Here is an 18,382-nt window from a genome sequence, read left to right on the forward strand (position 1 = left end):
TGACTAGCTACTGGTTGACGATTGGAGTCACTGTTCCTATACATCATAATTGGCTAAGTATCAGCAATTTCTTATGGTTCATCCAGATGCTGTTGGTGAGCCCTGTCTCTGATCTTTGAGGAATCAGGGACCTAGTAAACCAGCTTACCGTTGGGCAAAAGTACTCTCTTGAGACTGGTCACAGAAATTAATAAAATACATTGATATACAATTGACCATAGAGGATGACGCAGATGGTAAAGAATCCATCTGCAGTGCAGGAGATCTGAGTTCGATCCCTGGGTTGGGAAGATCCCATGGTGAAGGGAATGGCAACCCACTCCAGTATTCTTGCCTGGAGAATTTCACAGACAGAGGAGTCTGGGGGGCTACAGTCCATGGGGTCACAAAGAGTCAGACACAACTGAGCGACTGACACTTTTTTTTTCCACTTTTCATTCTCTTGAGACTGTCACATGAATTAATAAAATGAAATGACATAAAACTGTCCATAGGGGATGACAACAGTTGTAATGGCAGGAATGAGTAATGAAAATAGTGTTTTTTAAAAATCATCATAAATTATATATTATGGTGCAAAATAATTGTTATTATATATATTAGCATGCTTCATTGCTTTTATAAATGTATGGAAAATAAGTATTTTTGAGAAAAGTCTCTACCTGGTTTCATTTTACACCATGTAAGGAAAGAAGCATATTTTAAGTACCTGCAGCATATTCTTCTATTGACTTTCACAAAATTTGTCTTTTTAATTCTACAATAAAGCAATAAGGTATTATTATCTGCATTCCTAATGAAAAACTGAGGTCTGCGAGGTTCATCCATTCAACAACTATTCAGCAAATAATTTATAGTATAGAAACCTTTCCCTGGGCTCTATTAGCACTGCAAAAGAAAGTGAATTCCCACCCTCCTAAAGTTGATATTAATGACTGGGTGTTTCACAGGCAATGGAATCTGCATCAGTGACTTTTCCTCTAGATCATGTCTAATACAATTGAACCACCAATTTGAGTTCCTTTTGCAACAGAGGTAGCTAGAATTTTAAACACCATCTCAAGGTGTCATTTGAAGCAGGATGTATTCAGGAGCAACTGTTTACTCCCAGGGATCAATGTTCTTGTTAAATACAATAAATACACCCTCTACTCTTACTCCAGAGATCAAGATCCCACTTTTCAATACTGTTTCATGAGAAACTGAGAGCTGTGCTCACTCAGCTAACTAAATAAGCCAACTACAGCTAATTAATAGTGTTATGCTGCTAGTTACAAATAGGAGTAAATTATTTGTTCAGATGTTTTATCTTGATTGGGGAATTAGAGTTTATAATGCTTGAAAGTAAAATCCTGATGTGTCAAGCAGGAAAAATCAATATAGGGTTGATCGTGTGTGTGTTTTAACTATAGAGTGTGCAGTTAGTAAACAAACGAGATTAGTTTATATTTTCTCACACTTAGGGCACAATAAGCACATAAAGAACTTTAAGTTCCCATACAGATTACCCTTTGATGATCTATATATGTATATTTTCTTTCCTTTCTTTTTTTAAGATATAATTTTCTTTACAGTAAGCCTTAACCACTGCCTTGAGTAAGTCTGAATTGGGGCAGTAACTCCTAGGCAATTGTAACTTAGTTGTTGATCAAAACTTTGTGTGGGACTGTATAAATTTATTCATGTTAATGAAAGGCATTTTATTACTTTCTCTATGTGACATTAAAACTATCTATGCCAAACAATAATCTTCTGGCATACCCAAGATAACGTCCCACTAGTTTAGGATGATCATGAACTAAATTATTTAGTTTTAGTTTTTAATAGCTCTAGCTTATTCCAACTGATATAATAATTATTTTTCATTCATGAGTTATCCATTTTATGTGATACTTCTACAATTAGAAGCACTATGCTATTTCAGAAAAATTTAAATATGTGATTACTCTCCAAAATCACCAAGTCATTAAATCTATCTTGCTTTATTTTCCCTGAAGATCTAGCATGGGTTATCCCCTAAGGAGAAATGAACAAAAACGCATAGGATGTCAGCCTGGGGTCAGGGCTGCATATTTATATCCTGACTACTGGTCGTAGGCGGGTAAATCCACAGGGACGAGTTAGCAAATTCCAATGAGAATTTTTCAAAATCCCAAGTTCTACTGATTTATAAAGTTCAAGTATAGCATCACTAATTCCTTTTTCCCCTTGCAATTAAAGAGCTATTCAATTCAATCTTACTTTCCTTAGCTGTAAGTTTCTCCTTTGTTTTAAATATGTTCTGTACCACCTTGAGCATAGGTTTTCATTCACTGAACAGACTTTTTATGGATTCCATATCACGTACTACCACTGAACTAGGCCCTATAGTTACAGCAGTAAATAAGGCAGGATTTCTGTCTTTCTGGAACTTAACATTCTCAAAGGGTCAGAGAAGATAAGCCAGTAAACAAATAGTATATATGATTTTTGATACTGGCAAATTCCTTGAAAAAAAAATATCAGGGAAAGAAAAGAGAGTTATGGAAGAATGAGCAGGCAATTTGAGATGGAAGACTGAGAAAAGGCCTCTCCAAGGAGGTTATATTTGCCTAGAGATATTAATAATGTGTGAGATTTACTTAGATGAGGATAAGGAAGAAAATGTTCCAGAGGAGGAATAGCAATTACCAAGTTCCTGAAGAGGGAAGGCGCTTGGCGTGTCTGAGGGAGAGGAGACCATGTCTCTCATTTGAGCAGTGTGAGCTATCGGATAGAATTCGCAGATGAGGGAGAGAGAGGCAGAGGTGGGCCACACCTTCGTGGGCCCCATACTAAGGTATGTGATGTTTAATTTCAATGTGAAGCTATTGGAGAATTAGGCGATGAGAATTTGGTATGTTTTAAAAGATTTCTTCTGAATATATTGGATGTGGGAATAAAGAGGAAACTCAAGATTTACTGTCAGGTTTTTGGCCTAAGCATCTTGGTGAATGAGGTGCCATTTACTGAAATGAGGAAGTCTGGGGAGGAGATCAGGTTGGAGAAATCTTAGGAGTTCATGTTTTGAACATGTTTGAAATACTCAAGTGCCTGTCGTGAAGGCAATTGGGCATATATGTTTAAAACTCACAGAAAGGATCCAGGGTTGAATATACAGTCTTAAAGCATCACCATATGTTGGGTGTTCAGAGCCAAGGATGAGGTAAAGTCACATGAGGGTAAATGCAGAGAGAGTTGAAAAGAAGCATACTGATGTGTCCTCGGGTAACAGGACACGGAGACTTTGGGAAGTCAAGGAGGAGCCAGTCAAGGACTGAGCAGGAGTGGCCAGTGAGGTCGGGGGAAAGTCAGGAGAAGGTCATGTCTTGGAAGTCTAATGAAGAGATATTTTAAATTAGAAGCAACTTGTTTCCTACGTCAAGTGCTGCTGACAGTGAAGTGTGGTTTAGTCACTAAGTCGTGTCTGACTCTTGCTACCCCATGGACTGTAGCCTGATGGGCTCCTCTGTCCATGAGATTTCCCAGCCAAGAATACTGGAGCGGGTGGCCATTTCCTTCTCCAGAGGATCTTCCTGATCCAGGGAATGAACTTGAGTCTCCTGCATTGCAGGTGGTCTCCAGCACTGCAAGCAGATTCTTTACCACTGAGTCACCAGGGAAGCTCCTGACGGTGAAGTGATAGCACACAGTTGATTAGTGGTTTGGCAAGATGAAGGTCATTGATGACACCATGAGAGTACGTTTCCTGGTTAAAAATGAGGAGAAAATGCCCAACTGAAGTGGGATTAAAAGAGCATGATAGGCAAGAAAGTGGAGAAAATGGGTAAAGGCAAGGTTTGAGAAATGTGGATATAGAATGGAGGACAGAATAGAGCAATAACTGATGTGTGTCCACGTGTATATGATGTGTGTGTGTGTGTGTGTGTGTGTGTGTGTGTGTGTGTGCTGTGCTCAGTCAGCCAGTCGTGTCTGACTCTTTGAGACTCCATAGACTATAGCCCACCAGGCTCCTCAGTCCATGGGATTCTCCAGGCAGGAATACTGGAGTGGATTGCCCTGCTCTCCTCCAGGGGATCTTCCCAACCCAGGGATCAAACCAGGGTCTGCTTGCAGGTGGATTCTTTATCTGCTGAGCTACCAGGGAAGCCCCGTACAATGTATGTGTCATGATAGAAATAATTCAGTGATGAGAGAAAAACTGAAAATACAACAGAGAGGAAAAAACGTCAAGTCTAAAGTCTAACTAGGTAGATGGAATGGAATTTAGTGCAGAAATGGACTAGGTTTTAGATAAGAAGGCAGTTGAAGATGAGTGGTAGGAAAACATATAGTCTTCTTTGACTGTTTTATTTTCTCGATGAAATTAGAAGCAGGTTTATCAGGTTTGAATAAAGAGAGGGAGGAGATACTGGATGTTTGTGGAGAAAGAAGATGGTGAAAACAAGCATAACAGTAGAAGACTGAATTAACTGAAAAATAGATAGGCTGCCGAGTGATGGAAAAAGATTGAGATTTGAGGTTATAAATTAAAGTAAGGCTAGTCAGCATGGAGTGGTATTTTATTCAGACATGTTCACCTGTTGCATTGCGGATGTAGACTAGCCCTGAGTTCAGTTTAAACAACATTGAAATTTTGCCAGAAAAGTAAGATAGAAAAAGGAGTTGGTGGAGATTGCTAGGGAGTGACTCTAGTGATAGACTGTCTGAGCTGAGTAAGCAGGGAGCTGAGGATGTTAAGCATGGTGATGGACAGTAAAGACTTGATGAGTGTCAGTGACTTGTTGAACTGACAGTGTAGTGGTTGGTCAGCTGGAGACGTAGATAGTTGCCAAAGAGAGGAATATTGGCAGTTATTGGTAATGAAGGCCTCAGGCGTTGCTATGAAGGCTGCTGATTAGAGGGAGGCGGAGGAAAAAAATATTGGAATTGTGGAGCTCAAGGAATATAGAGTCTAGGGAGTTACACAGGTTATTTCCATGATCCAACCAGTCCATTCTGCAGGAGATCAGCCCTAGGATTTCTTTGGAAGGAATGATGCTAAAGCTGAAACTCCAGTACTTTGGCCACCTCATGCGAAGAGTTGACTCATTGGAAAAGACTCTGATGCTGGGAGGGATTGGGGGCAGGAGAAGAAGGGCACGACAGAGGATGAGATGGCTGGATGGCATCACTGACTCGATGGACGTGAGTCTGAGTGAACTCCGGGAGTTGGTGATGGACAGGGAGGCCTGGCGTGCTGCGATTCATGGGGTCACAAAGAGTCGGACACGACTGAACGACTGAACTGAACTGACATCTCACAGTGGTAGAGAGGAGGTCAGTTGTCAGGTGACTGAATTTTTAAGATGTTTGGAGAAATGGCAGAGAACCACTGGATGATTGTCTTACAAGAGGGGTAACACCTAGAGTTTTTCAGGAAGAGGAAAGAACAAACCTTGATACGGAAAGGTCTCTAGGCCCTATGGTTCCAGAGATGATGAGAGAAAAACAAATAGCTGCCAACCCAAGAGTGTTATGTTGTAGTATTTTCAAGCAGTTTTAAGATTTCACTTAGAGCCAGAAGGTTAAGGAAGCAGAATACTTGTTGAGGATTTTTGTCAATTTAATGCATTGGTTTAGGAAGACAGTAGGGAAGATTTTGAGTTGGGGAGGGATTGTAGGATTATATTGTTATATCAAGCTGTGCATCGAATTAAAGTTCTTCCCAAAGTTTTGGAAATGTCAGCATTTTTATGGAAGTTTTTCCTGTTAAGTCTGCCTTAGATGCAATACACTCCATAACAGGTAACAGTGGGGGTGAGGGGTACTTTTCCATATTTTTAAGGATCTGAATTTTCTTTATTAAATTTTTAGTAGCATATTTATATCCATTGTATTTAGAATACCAGTAAAAAGGTTGAATTCTTTCTCTTGAAGGAAAAGAACTTGCAGTGGCATTATGAGTATTGGTAATAATAATATATATATCTAATTTATATTGTTTAAACCTCATTAATCACTATTGTTCTATGAAGGCAATTTTAAACCATTATCTTTCCAACTATGGTCTTTCATCTCCTGCAAGTATTTTTCTGTGTAAATGCATTGCTTACAGTTTCAGCTAGTGAGATTGCACTGATGGCTTTCTCTCTGTTTCTGACTGGCTGACTATGTTGGTATTTTGCTCTTGTTAATTTTTCTGCATAGAGAATTCCAGTAGTTTTTCAATCGGTATCACTTTTCTGTCTAATTGTAACCTAAGTTGAAGTTGAGTTTCTTCAGAAAAAATGTGTGTTTGCTTCTGCTAATTGCTTTCGAGTAAGGGCAACTCGGTATTACAAATTCATTTTAATTTCTATTCTGAAGTAGAGGTCTTTTCAGGTTATATTTGTTGTTCAGTTGCTCAGTTGTGTCCAACTCTTTGCGACCCTGTGGGCTATAGCATGCCAGGCTTCCCTGTCCATCACCAACTCCCAGAGCTTGCTCAAACTCATGTCCATTGAGTTGGTGATGCCGTCCAACCATCTCATTCTCTGTTGTCCCCTTTCCTCCTGTCTTCAATCTTTCCCAGCATCAGGATCTTTTCCAACAAGTTGGCCCTTCACATCAGGTGGCCAAAGTCTTGGAGCTTCAGCTTCAGCATCAGTCCTTCCAATGAATATTCAGGGCTAATTTCCTTTAAGACTTACTGGTTCCATCTTGCTGTCCAAGGGACTCTCAGGAGTGTTTTCCAGCACTACAGTTTGAAGGCCTCAATTCTTTGGCTCTCATGCGTTTTGGGGCTTCACTTGTAGCTTAGTTGGTAAAGCATTTGCAATGGTAATTGTAAACAGTCTGCAGTAGGTAAAGAATCTCCTGCAATACAGGAGACCTGGGTTTGATTCCTGGGTCAGGAAGATCCTCTGAAGAAGGAAATGGCAACCCCTTCCAGTATTCTTGCCTGGAGAATCCCATGGACAGAGGAACCTGACAGACTACAGTTCATAGGGTTGCAAGAATCAGATATGACCTAGCAACTAAATACCACCACCATCCTTTTTTATCGTATAGCTCTTGCACCTATACATGACTATTGGAAAAACCATAGCTTTGACTATATAGATCTTTGTCGGCAAAGTAATGTCTCTGTGCTTTTTAATATGCTGTCTAGATTATAACTTTTCTTCCAAAGACCAAGCGTCTTTCAATTTCATGGCTACAGTCACCATCCCCAGTGATTTTGGACCCCAAGAAAATAAAGTCTATCACTGTTTCCCTCGTTTCCCCATCTATTTGCCATGAAGTGATGCGACCAGATGCCATGATCTTCATTTTTTGAATGCTGAGTTGTAAGCCAGCTTTTTCACTCTCCTTTTTCACCTTCATCAAGAGGAACTTTAATTCTTCTTTGCTTTCTGCCATTAGGGTGGTGTCAAATGAATATCTGAGATTATTAATATTTCTCCTGGCAGTCTTGGTTCCAGCTTGTGTTCATCCAGCCCAGCATTTCACATGATGTACTCTGCATCAAAGTTAAATAAGCAGGGTGACATTATACAACTTTGACATACTCTTCCCAATTTTGAATCAGTCCATTGTTCCATGTTGGTTCTAAGTGATTATATATGTTCCATGGATCTGGGCCACGTATGCTCATAGGGATAGGCTTACAGTTTCAACAGTGCAGAGGTTTTTTTTTTTTTTTTTTTTTCCTATTCCGCCTCTCCACCCAGAGGCATGATAAGAGGAAAAAAGTTACTTTTCTGTCCTCTTTTTCTTGGTAGGTTTCCTTTTCACACCTTGTTCTGTGAGAGTGAGCATACCGCATCACACAAGTCTAGGGAGAACCACTCAGGTTCTCTTCAACTCTGCTGAAGAATTCAAAGTGCCCCCAGAATTGGCCCATATCGTGGGTCTTGTTGAAATTGCATTCTTTGGGGATCCAACACTTGATGCAGGGATATTTTTTACCCTTCTCCTGGCCCAGGGTTTTACCTTCTTTTTCTGGCTCTTCACACAGCAGTTAATACAGAAACTCAAAGTCACCAGAATTGACCATTACCCTGTAAGTCAGAGCAGGCTTTAGTTCCAGCTTTCATATCAGGACGCCTATTTTTACTGTGTTTTTTGTTTGTTTTGTTTTTGTTTTATTTATTTATTTTTTTGTATTTGTTTTTGGTCCACCATAGATTTCTGACTTCTTTGCCAGCTCTGCAATTCCTTACAAGAAAAAGCTTAACTTTATGTAAAGTTTTACTGCTTTTAATTATAATGAGCATTCATTTAGTGTAGCTTTTCCACTATCCAGTTTTCTAGAATTGGAATCCCACATGTAGTATTAGTAGTTGATTATATGTAGAGAACCATTTTGTGGCCATTACATTCAATATAATAAAGGCATTCGTAGGTACAGGAAACTGGTGTTTTATTTACTGATGAATTGTATCCTTGGGCTTCCCTGATGGCTCAATGGGTGAAGAAACCGCCTGCAATGCAAGAGAAGCAAGAAATGCAGGTCTGATCCCTGGGTCATGTAGATCCCCTAGAGAAGAAAATGGCAATCCATCCAGTATTCTTGCCTGGAAAATCCCACGAACAGAGAAGCCTGGCGGGCTGCAGTTTGGGAGGTCACAAAGAGTTGGACAAGACTGACTAAGCACACACATCCTTGCTGCTGCTGCTAAATCGCTTCAGTTGTGTCCGACTCTGTATGACCCCATAGACGGCAGCCCACCAGGCTCCGCTGTCCCTGGGATCCTCCAGGCAAGAACACTGAAGCGGGTTGCCATTTCCTTCTCCAATGTATGAAAGAGAAAAGTGAAAGTGAAGTCGCTCAGTCGTGTCCGACTCCTCGCGACCCCATGGACTGGAACCCACCAGGCTCCTCCGTCCATGGATTTTCCAGGCAAGAGTACTGGAGTGGGGTGCAGGAGACAGTTTTGTTACCAGGTTACTATATCTTTTCCTATTGTCTAGCAGAGGATCCTTGCCTTGTCATAGATCATATTGTATATCAAAACTAATCTATTAACCATTTAGATGTTGTTATTAATGAAAGACAGAATAAATTTTTGAGTGTTTGCAAGTTCCCCTTGTATAGTTAGCCTGTACCTGTGGGCCCTGAATCCACAGATTCAACCAAGTGTGCACTGAAAGTATTTGAAAAAAAGTTGCAGAAAAAATGTTCTAAAAAGCAAAACTTAAATTTCCTGCATGCTGACAGGCGACTATTTACATAGCATTTCCATTGTATTTGCAATTATTTGCATAGTATGTCCACTGTATTAGGTATTATAAATAATCTAGAGATGATTTAAAGTATACAGGAGGATGTCATTAGGTTCTATACAAATACTGTGCAATTATATATAAGGGACTTGCGCATACTTGGTGTTTGGTATCCATGAAGGGGGTCGGGGCATGGGGGCCCTGAAACCATTTCCCTGCATGTACTTCGGGACCACTGTATCTGCATGTTCTGCTCAGTAAGACAGTTTGGTATAGTCTCAAGTATTTTGATAAAAAATAATCATCCAATAAACTTTATTCTGTAGAGTTGCAGTATGAATTTTCTTTGAGATGAAAATTTTCTTGCACAGTTGCAAGTGCTATAATATACCCATATTTTTCTACGTTTAGGATATTTATTATAATTGCATTCTAGCGAATGTTCTGATATGTGTGTGTGTGTGTGTGTGTGTGTGTGTGTGTGTGTGTGTGTGTGCGTATGGGCTTTCCTGGTGGGTCAGTGGTAAGAATCCCCCTCCAGTGCAGGAGCCACAGGAGATGCAGGCTCGATCCCTGGGTGGGAAGATCCCCTGGAGGAGGGCATGGCTACCCACTCTAGTATTCTTGCCTGGAGAATCCCTTGGACAGAGGAGCCTGGCAGGCTACAGTCCCTGGGCCACAAAGAGTCAGACATGACTGAAGTGACTTGACAAGTGTGTATATGTATGTGTATCCTAGACCACTGGGGTGAAAACATCAGCAGAATACATTATTAGCGTAGAATTGTTTATGCTGTGTGTATACATATATATAAAAATTTTTTTTTCAGTGCCTGATAGTGCACCAGAAAATATTACTTACAAAAATATTTCCTCTGGAGAGATTGAGCTGTCATTCTTCCCTCCAAGTAGTCCCAATGGAATTATACAAAAATATACAATTTATCTAATGAAAAGTAATGGAAATGAGGAAAGAACGATAAATACACCTTCTTTGATCCAGAATATTAAAGGTAAAAAAATATAATGTTGGATATTTACGTTTATTTTGACTGAGTGACCACAAATCGTTGGCTTGTTGTTGTAAGTAAGTGCGAAGTGTAGTTTTATGCAGAGTGTGACAGTTCTGGCTCTTTGGTTCAATAAGGTAGGAGTCTATTGCAGATCACGTGAAAAAAGATTCAGTTCTTTTCCACATTTTCCTATATTGTTCTGTCTTCATAATAGGAGTTACTGTTCCAAGAACTACATTTTCACTTAGTTTTCACTTTGGGAAGGTTGTTAAGAAACATTTCATAGTTTTTTTTTTTTCCTGCATGTAATTAAAGGTTATTTTGTAAGTCTTATCTATCTTATTTCTATTTAGGACTGAAGAAGTACACGCAGTATACAATTGAGGTGTCAGCTAGTACACTCAAAGGTGAAGGGATTCGGAGTGCACCCGTAAATGTGCTGACTGAAGAAGATGGTAAATATAGCAGTGAAGAGTTGATAAATTTTTAATCTGTCACGTTTCAAAAAACATGTATATAAAATGAAGATATAGTGTAAGAATTCTCCTTGCCTTGAGTAGCACTTATGTGCTGCATCAGCTTTATATGGAGATTTCATTGTCATGGTTTAAAAGAAGCTTGCAAAGTCATATTTATGTTTAGTAAAATCAGGTATAAAATGCATTTTTTTATTCTTAAGTCATTCATATTCTGTAAAAAATCAGTAATTGTTTTTTCCATGGGAATTTTTAAGGCTAAAATTTTGGTGCAAATAGCTTGAACATCAATCTGGGTATGTTATGACCATGTTTTTCACTTTTAACATTCACAAGAATAGACATTTAATAAGTTTTGTAGTAGATTCTGTTATGTTAACCTGCAGCATTTTTAAAATTTATTTTTTATTGAAGGATAAAATGTTGCTTTACAGAATGTTGTTGTTTTCTGTCAAACCTCAACATGAATCAGCCATAAGTATACAGATATCTCCTCCCTTTTGAACCTCCCTCCCATCTCCCACCCCATCCCACCCATCTAGGTTGATACAGAGCCCCTGTTTGAGTTTCCTGAGCCATACGACAAATTCCCATTGGCTATCTATTTACATACAGTAATGTAAGTTTCCATGTTACTCTCTCCATACATCTCACCCTCTCCTCCCCTCTACCCATGTCCGTAGTCTGTTCTCTGTCTGTTTCTCCATTGCTGCCCTGGAAATAAGTTCTTCAGTACCATTCTTCTAAATTCCATATATATGTGTTAGAATATTTACCTTTCTCTTTCTGACTCACTTCACTCTGTATAATAGGTTCTTGGTTCATCCACTTCATCAGAACTGAATCAAATGCATTCCTTTTTATGGCTGAATAATATATACCACAACTTCTTTATCCATTCATCTGTCGATGGAAATCTAGGCTGCCTCCATGTTAAGCTATTGTAAATACTGCTGCAAGGAACAATGGGATACTTGTGTCTTTTTCAGTTTTGGTTTCCTCAGGGTATATGCCCAGGAATGGGATTGCTGGGTCATCTGGTGGCTTTATTCCTAGTTTTTAAAGGAGTCTCCATACCATCTTCCATACTGGCTGTATCAATTTACATTCCCACCAACAGTGCAAGGGTGTTCCCTTTTCTCCACACCTTCTCCAGCATTTATTGTTCATAGACTTTTTGATGATGGCCGTTCTGACCAGTGTGAGTTGATTTTGTAGTTTGTGGTTTTGATTTGCATTTCTCTAATAATGAGTGATGTTGAGTATCTTTTCATGTGTTTGTTAGCCATGTTTGTTTGTTTCATATGTTTTCTTTGGAGAAAAGTCTGTTTAGTTCTTTCCCCCAGTTTTTGATTGTGTTGGTTGTTTTTCTGGCATTGAGTTGTATGAGCTGCTTGTATATTTGGAAATTAATCCTTTGTCAGTTGTTTCATTTGCTATTATTTTCTCCCATTCTTAGAGTTGTCTTTTCACCTTGGTTATAGTTTCCTTTGCTTCACAAAAGCTTCTAAGTTTAATCAAGTCTCACTTGTTTACTTTTGTTTTTATTTCCATTACTCTAGGAGGTGGGTCATAGAGGATCTTGCTTTGATTTATGTTGTTGAGTGTTCTGCTTATGTTTTCCTCTAAAAGTTTTATAGTTTCTGGTCTTACATTTAGGTCTTTCATCTATTTTGAGTTTATCTTTGTGTATGGTGTTAGGAAGTATTCTATTTCACTCTTTTACATGTAGCTGTCCACTTTTCCCAGCACCATTTATTGAAGAGGCTGTCTTTGCCATATTGTATATTCTTGCCCCCTTTGTCAAAAATAAGGTACCCATAGATGCATGGGTTTATTTTGGGGCTTTCTATCTTGTTCCATTGTTCTATATTTCTGTTTTTGTATCAATGCCGTACTGTCTTGATGAATGTAGCTTTGTAGTATAACCTGAAGTCAGGAAGGTTGATTCCTTCAACTTGATTCTTCTTTCTCAAGACTGCTTTGGCTATTTGGGGTCTTTTGTGTTTCCATATGAATTGTGAAATTTTTTTGTTCTAGTTCTATGAAAAATGGCATTGGTAATTTGATAGGGATTGCACTGAATCTGTAGAGTGTGTTTGGTAGTATAGTTATTTTCACAGTATTGATTCTTCCTACCCAGGAACATGGAATATCTCTCCATTTGTTTATGTCATCTTTGGTTTCTTTCATTCGTGTCTTATAATTTTCTGTGCACATTTCTTTTGTCTCCTTATGTAAGTTTATTCCTAGATATTTAATTCTTTTGGTTGCAATGGTGAAGGTACTTGACTCCTTAATTTCTCTTCCTGATTTTTCAGTGTTTATTGAAATGCAAGTGATTTCTGTGTATTGATTTTGTATCCTGCAACTTTGCTAAATTCAATGAATAGCTCTAGTAATTTTCTAATGCTATCTTTAGGGTTTTCTATGTATAGTATCATGTCATCTGCAAACAATGAGAGCTTTACTTCTTCTTTTCCAATCTGGATTCCTTTTATTTCTTTTTCTTTTCTGATTGCTGTAGCTAGGACTTCCAAAACTATGTTGAATAATAGTGGTGAAAGTGGACACCTTTGTCTTGTTCCTGATCTTAGGGGGAATGCTTTTGGTTTTTTGCCATTGAGAATAATGTTTGCTGTAGGCTTATCATCTATGGACTTTACTATGTTGAGGTCGGTTCCTTCTATGCACATTTTTGAAGAGTTTTAATCATAAATGAGTGCTGAATTTTGTCAAAGACTTTTCTGCATCTATTGAGATTAGTATATAATTTTTCTCTTTCAATTTTTTAATATGGTGTATCACATTGATTTGCATATATTGAAGAATCCTTATATCCCTGGAATAAATCCAGCTTCATCATGGTGTATGAGCTTTTTGATACATTGCTGAATTTTGTTTGTTAAAATTTTGTTGTGGATTTTTGCACCTATGTTCATCAGTGATATTGGCCTGTAGTTTTCTTTTTTGTGTTGTCTTTGTCTGGTTTTGGTATCAGGGTGATGGTGGCCTCGTAGAATAAATTTGGTAGTGTTCCTCCCTCTGCAATTTTTTGAAAGAGTTTTAAAAGAATAGGCATTAGCTCTTCTCTGAATGTTTGATAGAATTCTCCTGTTAAGCCATCTAGTCCTGGGCTTGTGATTTTTCAGAGATTTTGGATCACAGCTTCAATTTCAGTGCTTGTGATTGGGTTGTTCATAATTTCTTCTTCTTGGTTCAGTCTTGGAATATTGAACTTTTCTAAGGATCTATCCATTTCTTCTAGGTTATCCATTTTATTGCCTTATAGGTGTTCATAATAGTCTCTTATAATCCTTTGTATTTCTGCGTTGTCTGTTGTAACCTCTTCTTTTTCATTTCTAATTTTGTTGATTCTTCTCTCTTTTTTCTTGATGAGTCTGGCTAGAGGTTTGTCAATTTTGTTTATCTTCTCAAAGAACCAGCTTTTATTTTTATTTATCTTTACTATTGTTTCTTTCATTTCATTTCATTTCTGCTCATAAATAAATTTATCTTTCCTTCTCTTAATTTTTTTTGTTATTCTTTTTCCTGTTGTGTTAGCTGTAAAGTTAGGTTGTCTGCCCAATGTTTTTCTTGTTTCTTGAGGTGGGATTGTCTTGCTATAAACTTCCCTCTTAGAACTGCTTTTGCTGCATCCCTTAGGTTTTGAGTTGTCATGTTTTCATCATTATTTCTAGAAATTTTTTAATTTCCTTTTTTATATCTTCAGTAACCTGTTGGTGATTATGTGTTGAAATGTGTTATTTAATCTCCATGTGTTTGTGTTTCTTACACTTTTTTTCTTGTAATTGATATCCAGTCTCATAGCATTGTGTTTGGAGAAGATGCTTGATACAGTTTCAATTTTCTTAAATTTACTGAGGTTTGATTTGTGACCCAAGATGTGGTCTATCCTGGGGAATGTTCCTTGTGCACTTAAGAACAAGGTGTATTCTTCTGCATTTGGATGGAATGTCCTGAAGATATCAGTGAGATCCATCTCATCTAATGTATCATTTAAGACATGTGTTTCCTTATTAATTTTCTATTTTGATGATCTGTCCATTGGTGTGAGTGGGGTGTTAAAGTCTCCTACTATTATTGTGTTACTGTCAATTTCTCCTTTTATGTCTGTCAGAGTTTGTCTTATGCATTGAGGTGCTCCTATGTTGGGTGCATAGATATTTACAATTGTTACGTCTTCCTCTTGGATTGATCCCTTGATCATTATGTAGTGTCCTTCCTTATCTCTTGTAATATTCTTTATTTTAAGGTCTATTTTGTCTGATATGAGGATTGCTACTCCAGCTTTCTTTTGCTTCCCATTTGCATGAAATATATTTTTCCATACTCTCACTTTCAGTCTCTATGTGTCTTTAGGTCTGAAGTGGGTTTCTTGTAGACCGTTCATATATATGGGTCTTGTTTTGTATCCATTCAGCTAGTCTGTGTCTTTTTGTTGGAGCATTAATCCATTTACATTTAAAGTAATTATTGATATATATCTTCCTATTGCCATTTTCTTAATTGTTTGGAGTTGATTTTGTAGATCTTTTTTCTTCTCTTGTACTTCTTGACTATATAAGTCCCTTTAACATTGTTGTAAAGCTGGTTTGGTGGTAGTGAATTCTCTTGCTTGTCTGAAAAGCTTTTTATATTTCCATCAATTTTGAATGAGATCCTTGCTGGGTAGATTTTTCCCTTTCAGTACTTTAAATGTATCCTGCCATTCCCTTTTGGCCTGCAGAGTTTCTGCTGAAAGATCAGCTGTTAAGCATATGGGGTTTCCCTTATATGTTACTTGTTGCTTCTCCCTTGCTGATTTTAATATTCTTTCTTTGTATTTAGTGTTTGTTAGTTTGGTTACTATGTGTCTTGGCGTGTTTCTCCTTGGGTTTATCCTCTATGGGACTCTGTGCCTCTTGGACTTGAGTGACTATTTATTTTTCCATATTGAGGAAACTTTCAACTATAATTTCTTCAAAATTTTTCCATATCCTTCTGGAACCCCTATAGTTTAAATGTTGGTGCATTTGATATTGTCCCAGAGTTCTCTGGACTATCCTCAGTTCTTTTCATTCTTTTTACTTTGTCCTGCTCTTTAGAAGTTATTTCCAACATTTTATCTTCCAGTTTACTGATCCTTTCTTCTGCTTCAGATATTCTGCTATTGATTCCTTCTAGAGTATTTTTAATTTCAGTAATTGTGTTGTTTGTATGTTTATTCTTTAGTTCTCCTTCTTGTTAATTGATTCTTGCATTTTCCACATTTTGTTTTCAAAGTTTTTTATCATCTTAATATAATTATTCTGAATTCTTTTTCAGGTAGTTTGTCTATTTCCTCTTTATTTGGATTTCTGTGTTTCTAGTTTGTTCCTTCATTTGTGTAGTATTTCTCTGCCTTTTCATTTTTTTTTTAAACTTTTTGTGTTTGAGGTCTCCTTTTCCCAGTCTTCAAGGTTGAATTCTTTCTTCCTTTTGGTTTCTGCCCTTGGGTGGTTTGTGTAGGGTGAGATTTGTGCTGAGTTTTTGTTTGTTTGTTTTTCCTCTGATGGGCAAGGCTGAGTGAGGTGGTAATCCTGTCTCCTAATGATTGGGTTTGTATTTTTGTTTTGTTTATCCTTTAGATGAGGTGCCCTGCACAGGGCGCTACTGGTGGTTGGGTGATGCTGGGTCTTGTATTCAAGTGGTTTCCTCTGTGTGAGTTCTCACTATTTGATACTCCCTGCAGTTAATTCTCTGGTAGCCTAGGGTCTTGGAGTCAGTACTCCCACTCCAAAGGCTCAGGACTTGATCTCTGGTCAGGAACGAAGATTCCACAAGTGGTTTGTTATGGCATTAAGTGAGATTAAAACAAATATCCAAAAATGAGAAACCAAAGTGAACCCCAGGAAAATGGCAGTTACAAAATCAGCCAAATAATACTTAAAATAATGGAATATATACATATACATATGAACCCAAGTCAAATAGTAGATTGACCCAATGAACAAAGGAAATAAAAAATTATATTTACCTGTTAAGAACAAAACTAACTAAAGCACAAACTGGAAAACAAAACTAAAGCAAGGTGCCAAGTGGGGAATAAAGCAATGAAAATAAAACTAACAAATATGTTGAGAGGAAAGGAAAGAAAGAAAAGAAAGAATAGATATGCAAAGTTAAATAGAGATAGATAAAGATTTATATACATTAAAGATTAACTGCAAGGGGAAAAGAACAGTAGGAAAAGCAAACAAAGGAATAAATGTAGAAAAATATAGTACGTTTAAAAAATTAAAAGAGAAAAATTCCGTAGAACTACAAAAGCCCAATGTAGGGGCAGAGGTTTATAACAACTAAAAAATGTGACTGAGAAGGAAAAAAAAAGCTCAAAAGCTTAGTTAGATTTCATATTACCAATAAAATCAACAACTACAACAGGGGGGGGGGGTAAAAAGAAAAAAAAAGTTCCAAAAGAATCTACAGAAGAAGTCAAAACATAAGAATAATAAATGTTTTTCTTGAGTCCCTGCTGTCAGAGTCCTTTCCCTCGCTGGGAGTCACAGCCCATCTCACCTCCCTAGGATGCCCTCCAACACTGTGCTGAACTCTGGACCTGCTGTGGGGGCAGCTCAGATTCTAATCCGGTCCGCCTTCTGTGTGTTCTTGCCTCCAGTGTCCACAGCTATCAGAGCTAGGGCGTTTTCTTTTGTCGGAGCTCTCAATGACCTTTTATATATTCCATAGACACATAGTCTGCCAGTGGACTATGTGGATTTAATCTGCAGCTTGTACAGATGCTGGGAAGGTTTTGGGTCTTCTTCCTTAGCCACATTGGCCCTGGGTTTCAATTGTGGTCTTATTTCCACCTCTGCATGTGGGTCGTCCACTGGGGTTTGCTCCTGTGGCTGCCCTGGATGGCTTAGGTTTGCCCCTGTGAGGGCCAGGCATGAGGTGGTGCAGCTGCTTGGATCACTGGGGCCTTGGCAGCACCAGGTACTCAGTGGGGTTGGCGGCTAGGGCAGCAGGAAATACAGTGCTCTAGAAGGGTATGGTGACCAGTATTGGCCAGTACGCTCCAGTATTCTTGCCTGGAGAGCCCCCTCTCTGATAGAGGAGCCTGGCAGGCCACAGCCTACAGGGTCGCAAAGAGTTGGACATGAATGAAGCAATGCTGTGTGCATAGAGGCAAGACATTTTTTTTTGCCTGTGGCAGCTTTGCCCAAGTGAGAGTTGAGTGTGAAGGTGGTGCAGCTCCTTTCCTTGCAGGGACCCAGGTGATGCCAAGTGTGCAGGTGCACAAACTGCCTCTGCTGCAGGAGTTATAGCCCTGTCAGCATCTTTCTTCAAGCTTCTTGTAGCTGGTGATCGGAAGGCCTCTTTGGTCGGTGTTTGTCCGTACCCCACCTGTTCAGGCACTTGGAGGGCTCCCTTGCCTGGGGTCCTTCTCTGTTGTTAGGCATGTCCGGCACATAGAAGGGCCCCTCTGGCTGGGGTCCTACTCTGTAGATCAGTGCATCAGTCACTTAAAGGGGCACACTGGCTGGGGTCCTACTCTGTAGTTCAGTGCATCAGGCGTTTGATGGGCCAGCCTCTCTATTGTTCAGCTGCTGATGCTGTTGTGTGGGGGGAGAGAGGCCATGGTGATGGCTCCACCCCCTGCATGTGACTCAGCAGTATCGCCTTGCTTCCATGGCTGCCTGGCTTTCCTCCACAGACATTTCCTACCACAATCTTCTCC

The 18,382-nt window shown here is 38.8% G+C and overlaps 1 protein-coding gene across 1 annotated transcript in view; it reads left to right on the plus strand.

The window, feature by feature from the left end:
* PTPRQ (protein tyrosine phosphatase receptor type Q) overlaps positions 1 to 18,382 on the plus strand; it is a 304,390-nt gene that overhangs the window by 101,581 nt on the left and 184,427 nt on the right. Inside the window, exons 33-34 of the mRNA XM_060412482.1 lie at positions 9,998 to 10,180; positions 10,534 to 10,635. Coding sequence (XP_060268465.1) covers positions 9,998 to 10,180; positions 10,534 to 10,635 — 285 coding nt within the window. The remainder of the gene's footprint in view (positions 1 to 9,997; positions 10,181 to 10,533; positions 10,636 to 18,382) is intronic.

Source organism: Ovis aries, chromosome 3 (assembly GCF_016772045.2).
Source record: "Ovis aries strain OAR_USU_Benz2616 breed Rambouillet chromosome 3, ARS-UI_Ramb_v3.0, whole genome shotgun sequence".
In the NCBI taxonomy this organism is placed as follows: Eukaryota; Metazoa; Chordata; class Mammalia; order Artiodactyla; family Bovidae; genus Ovis; species Ovis aries.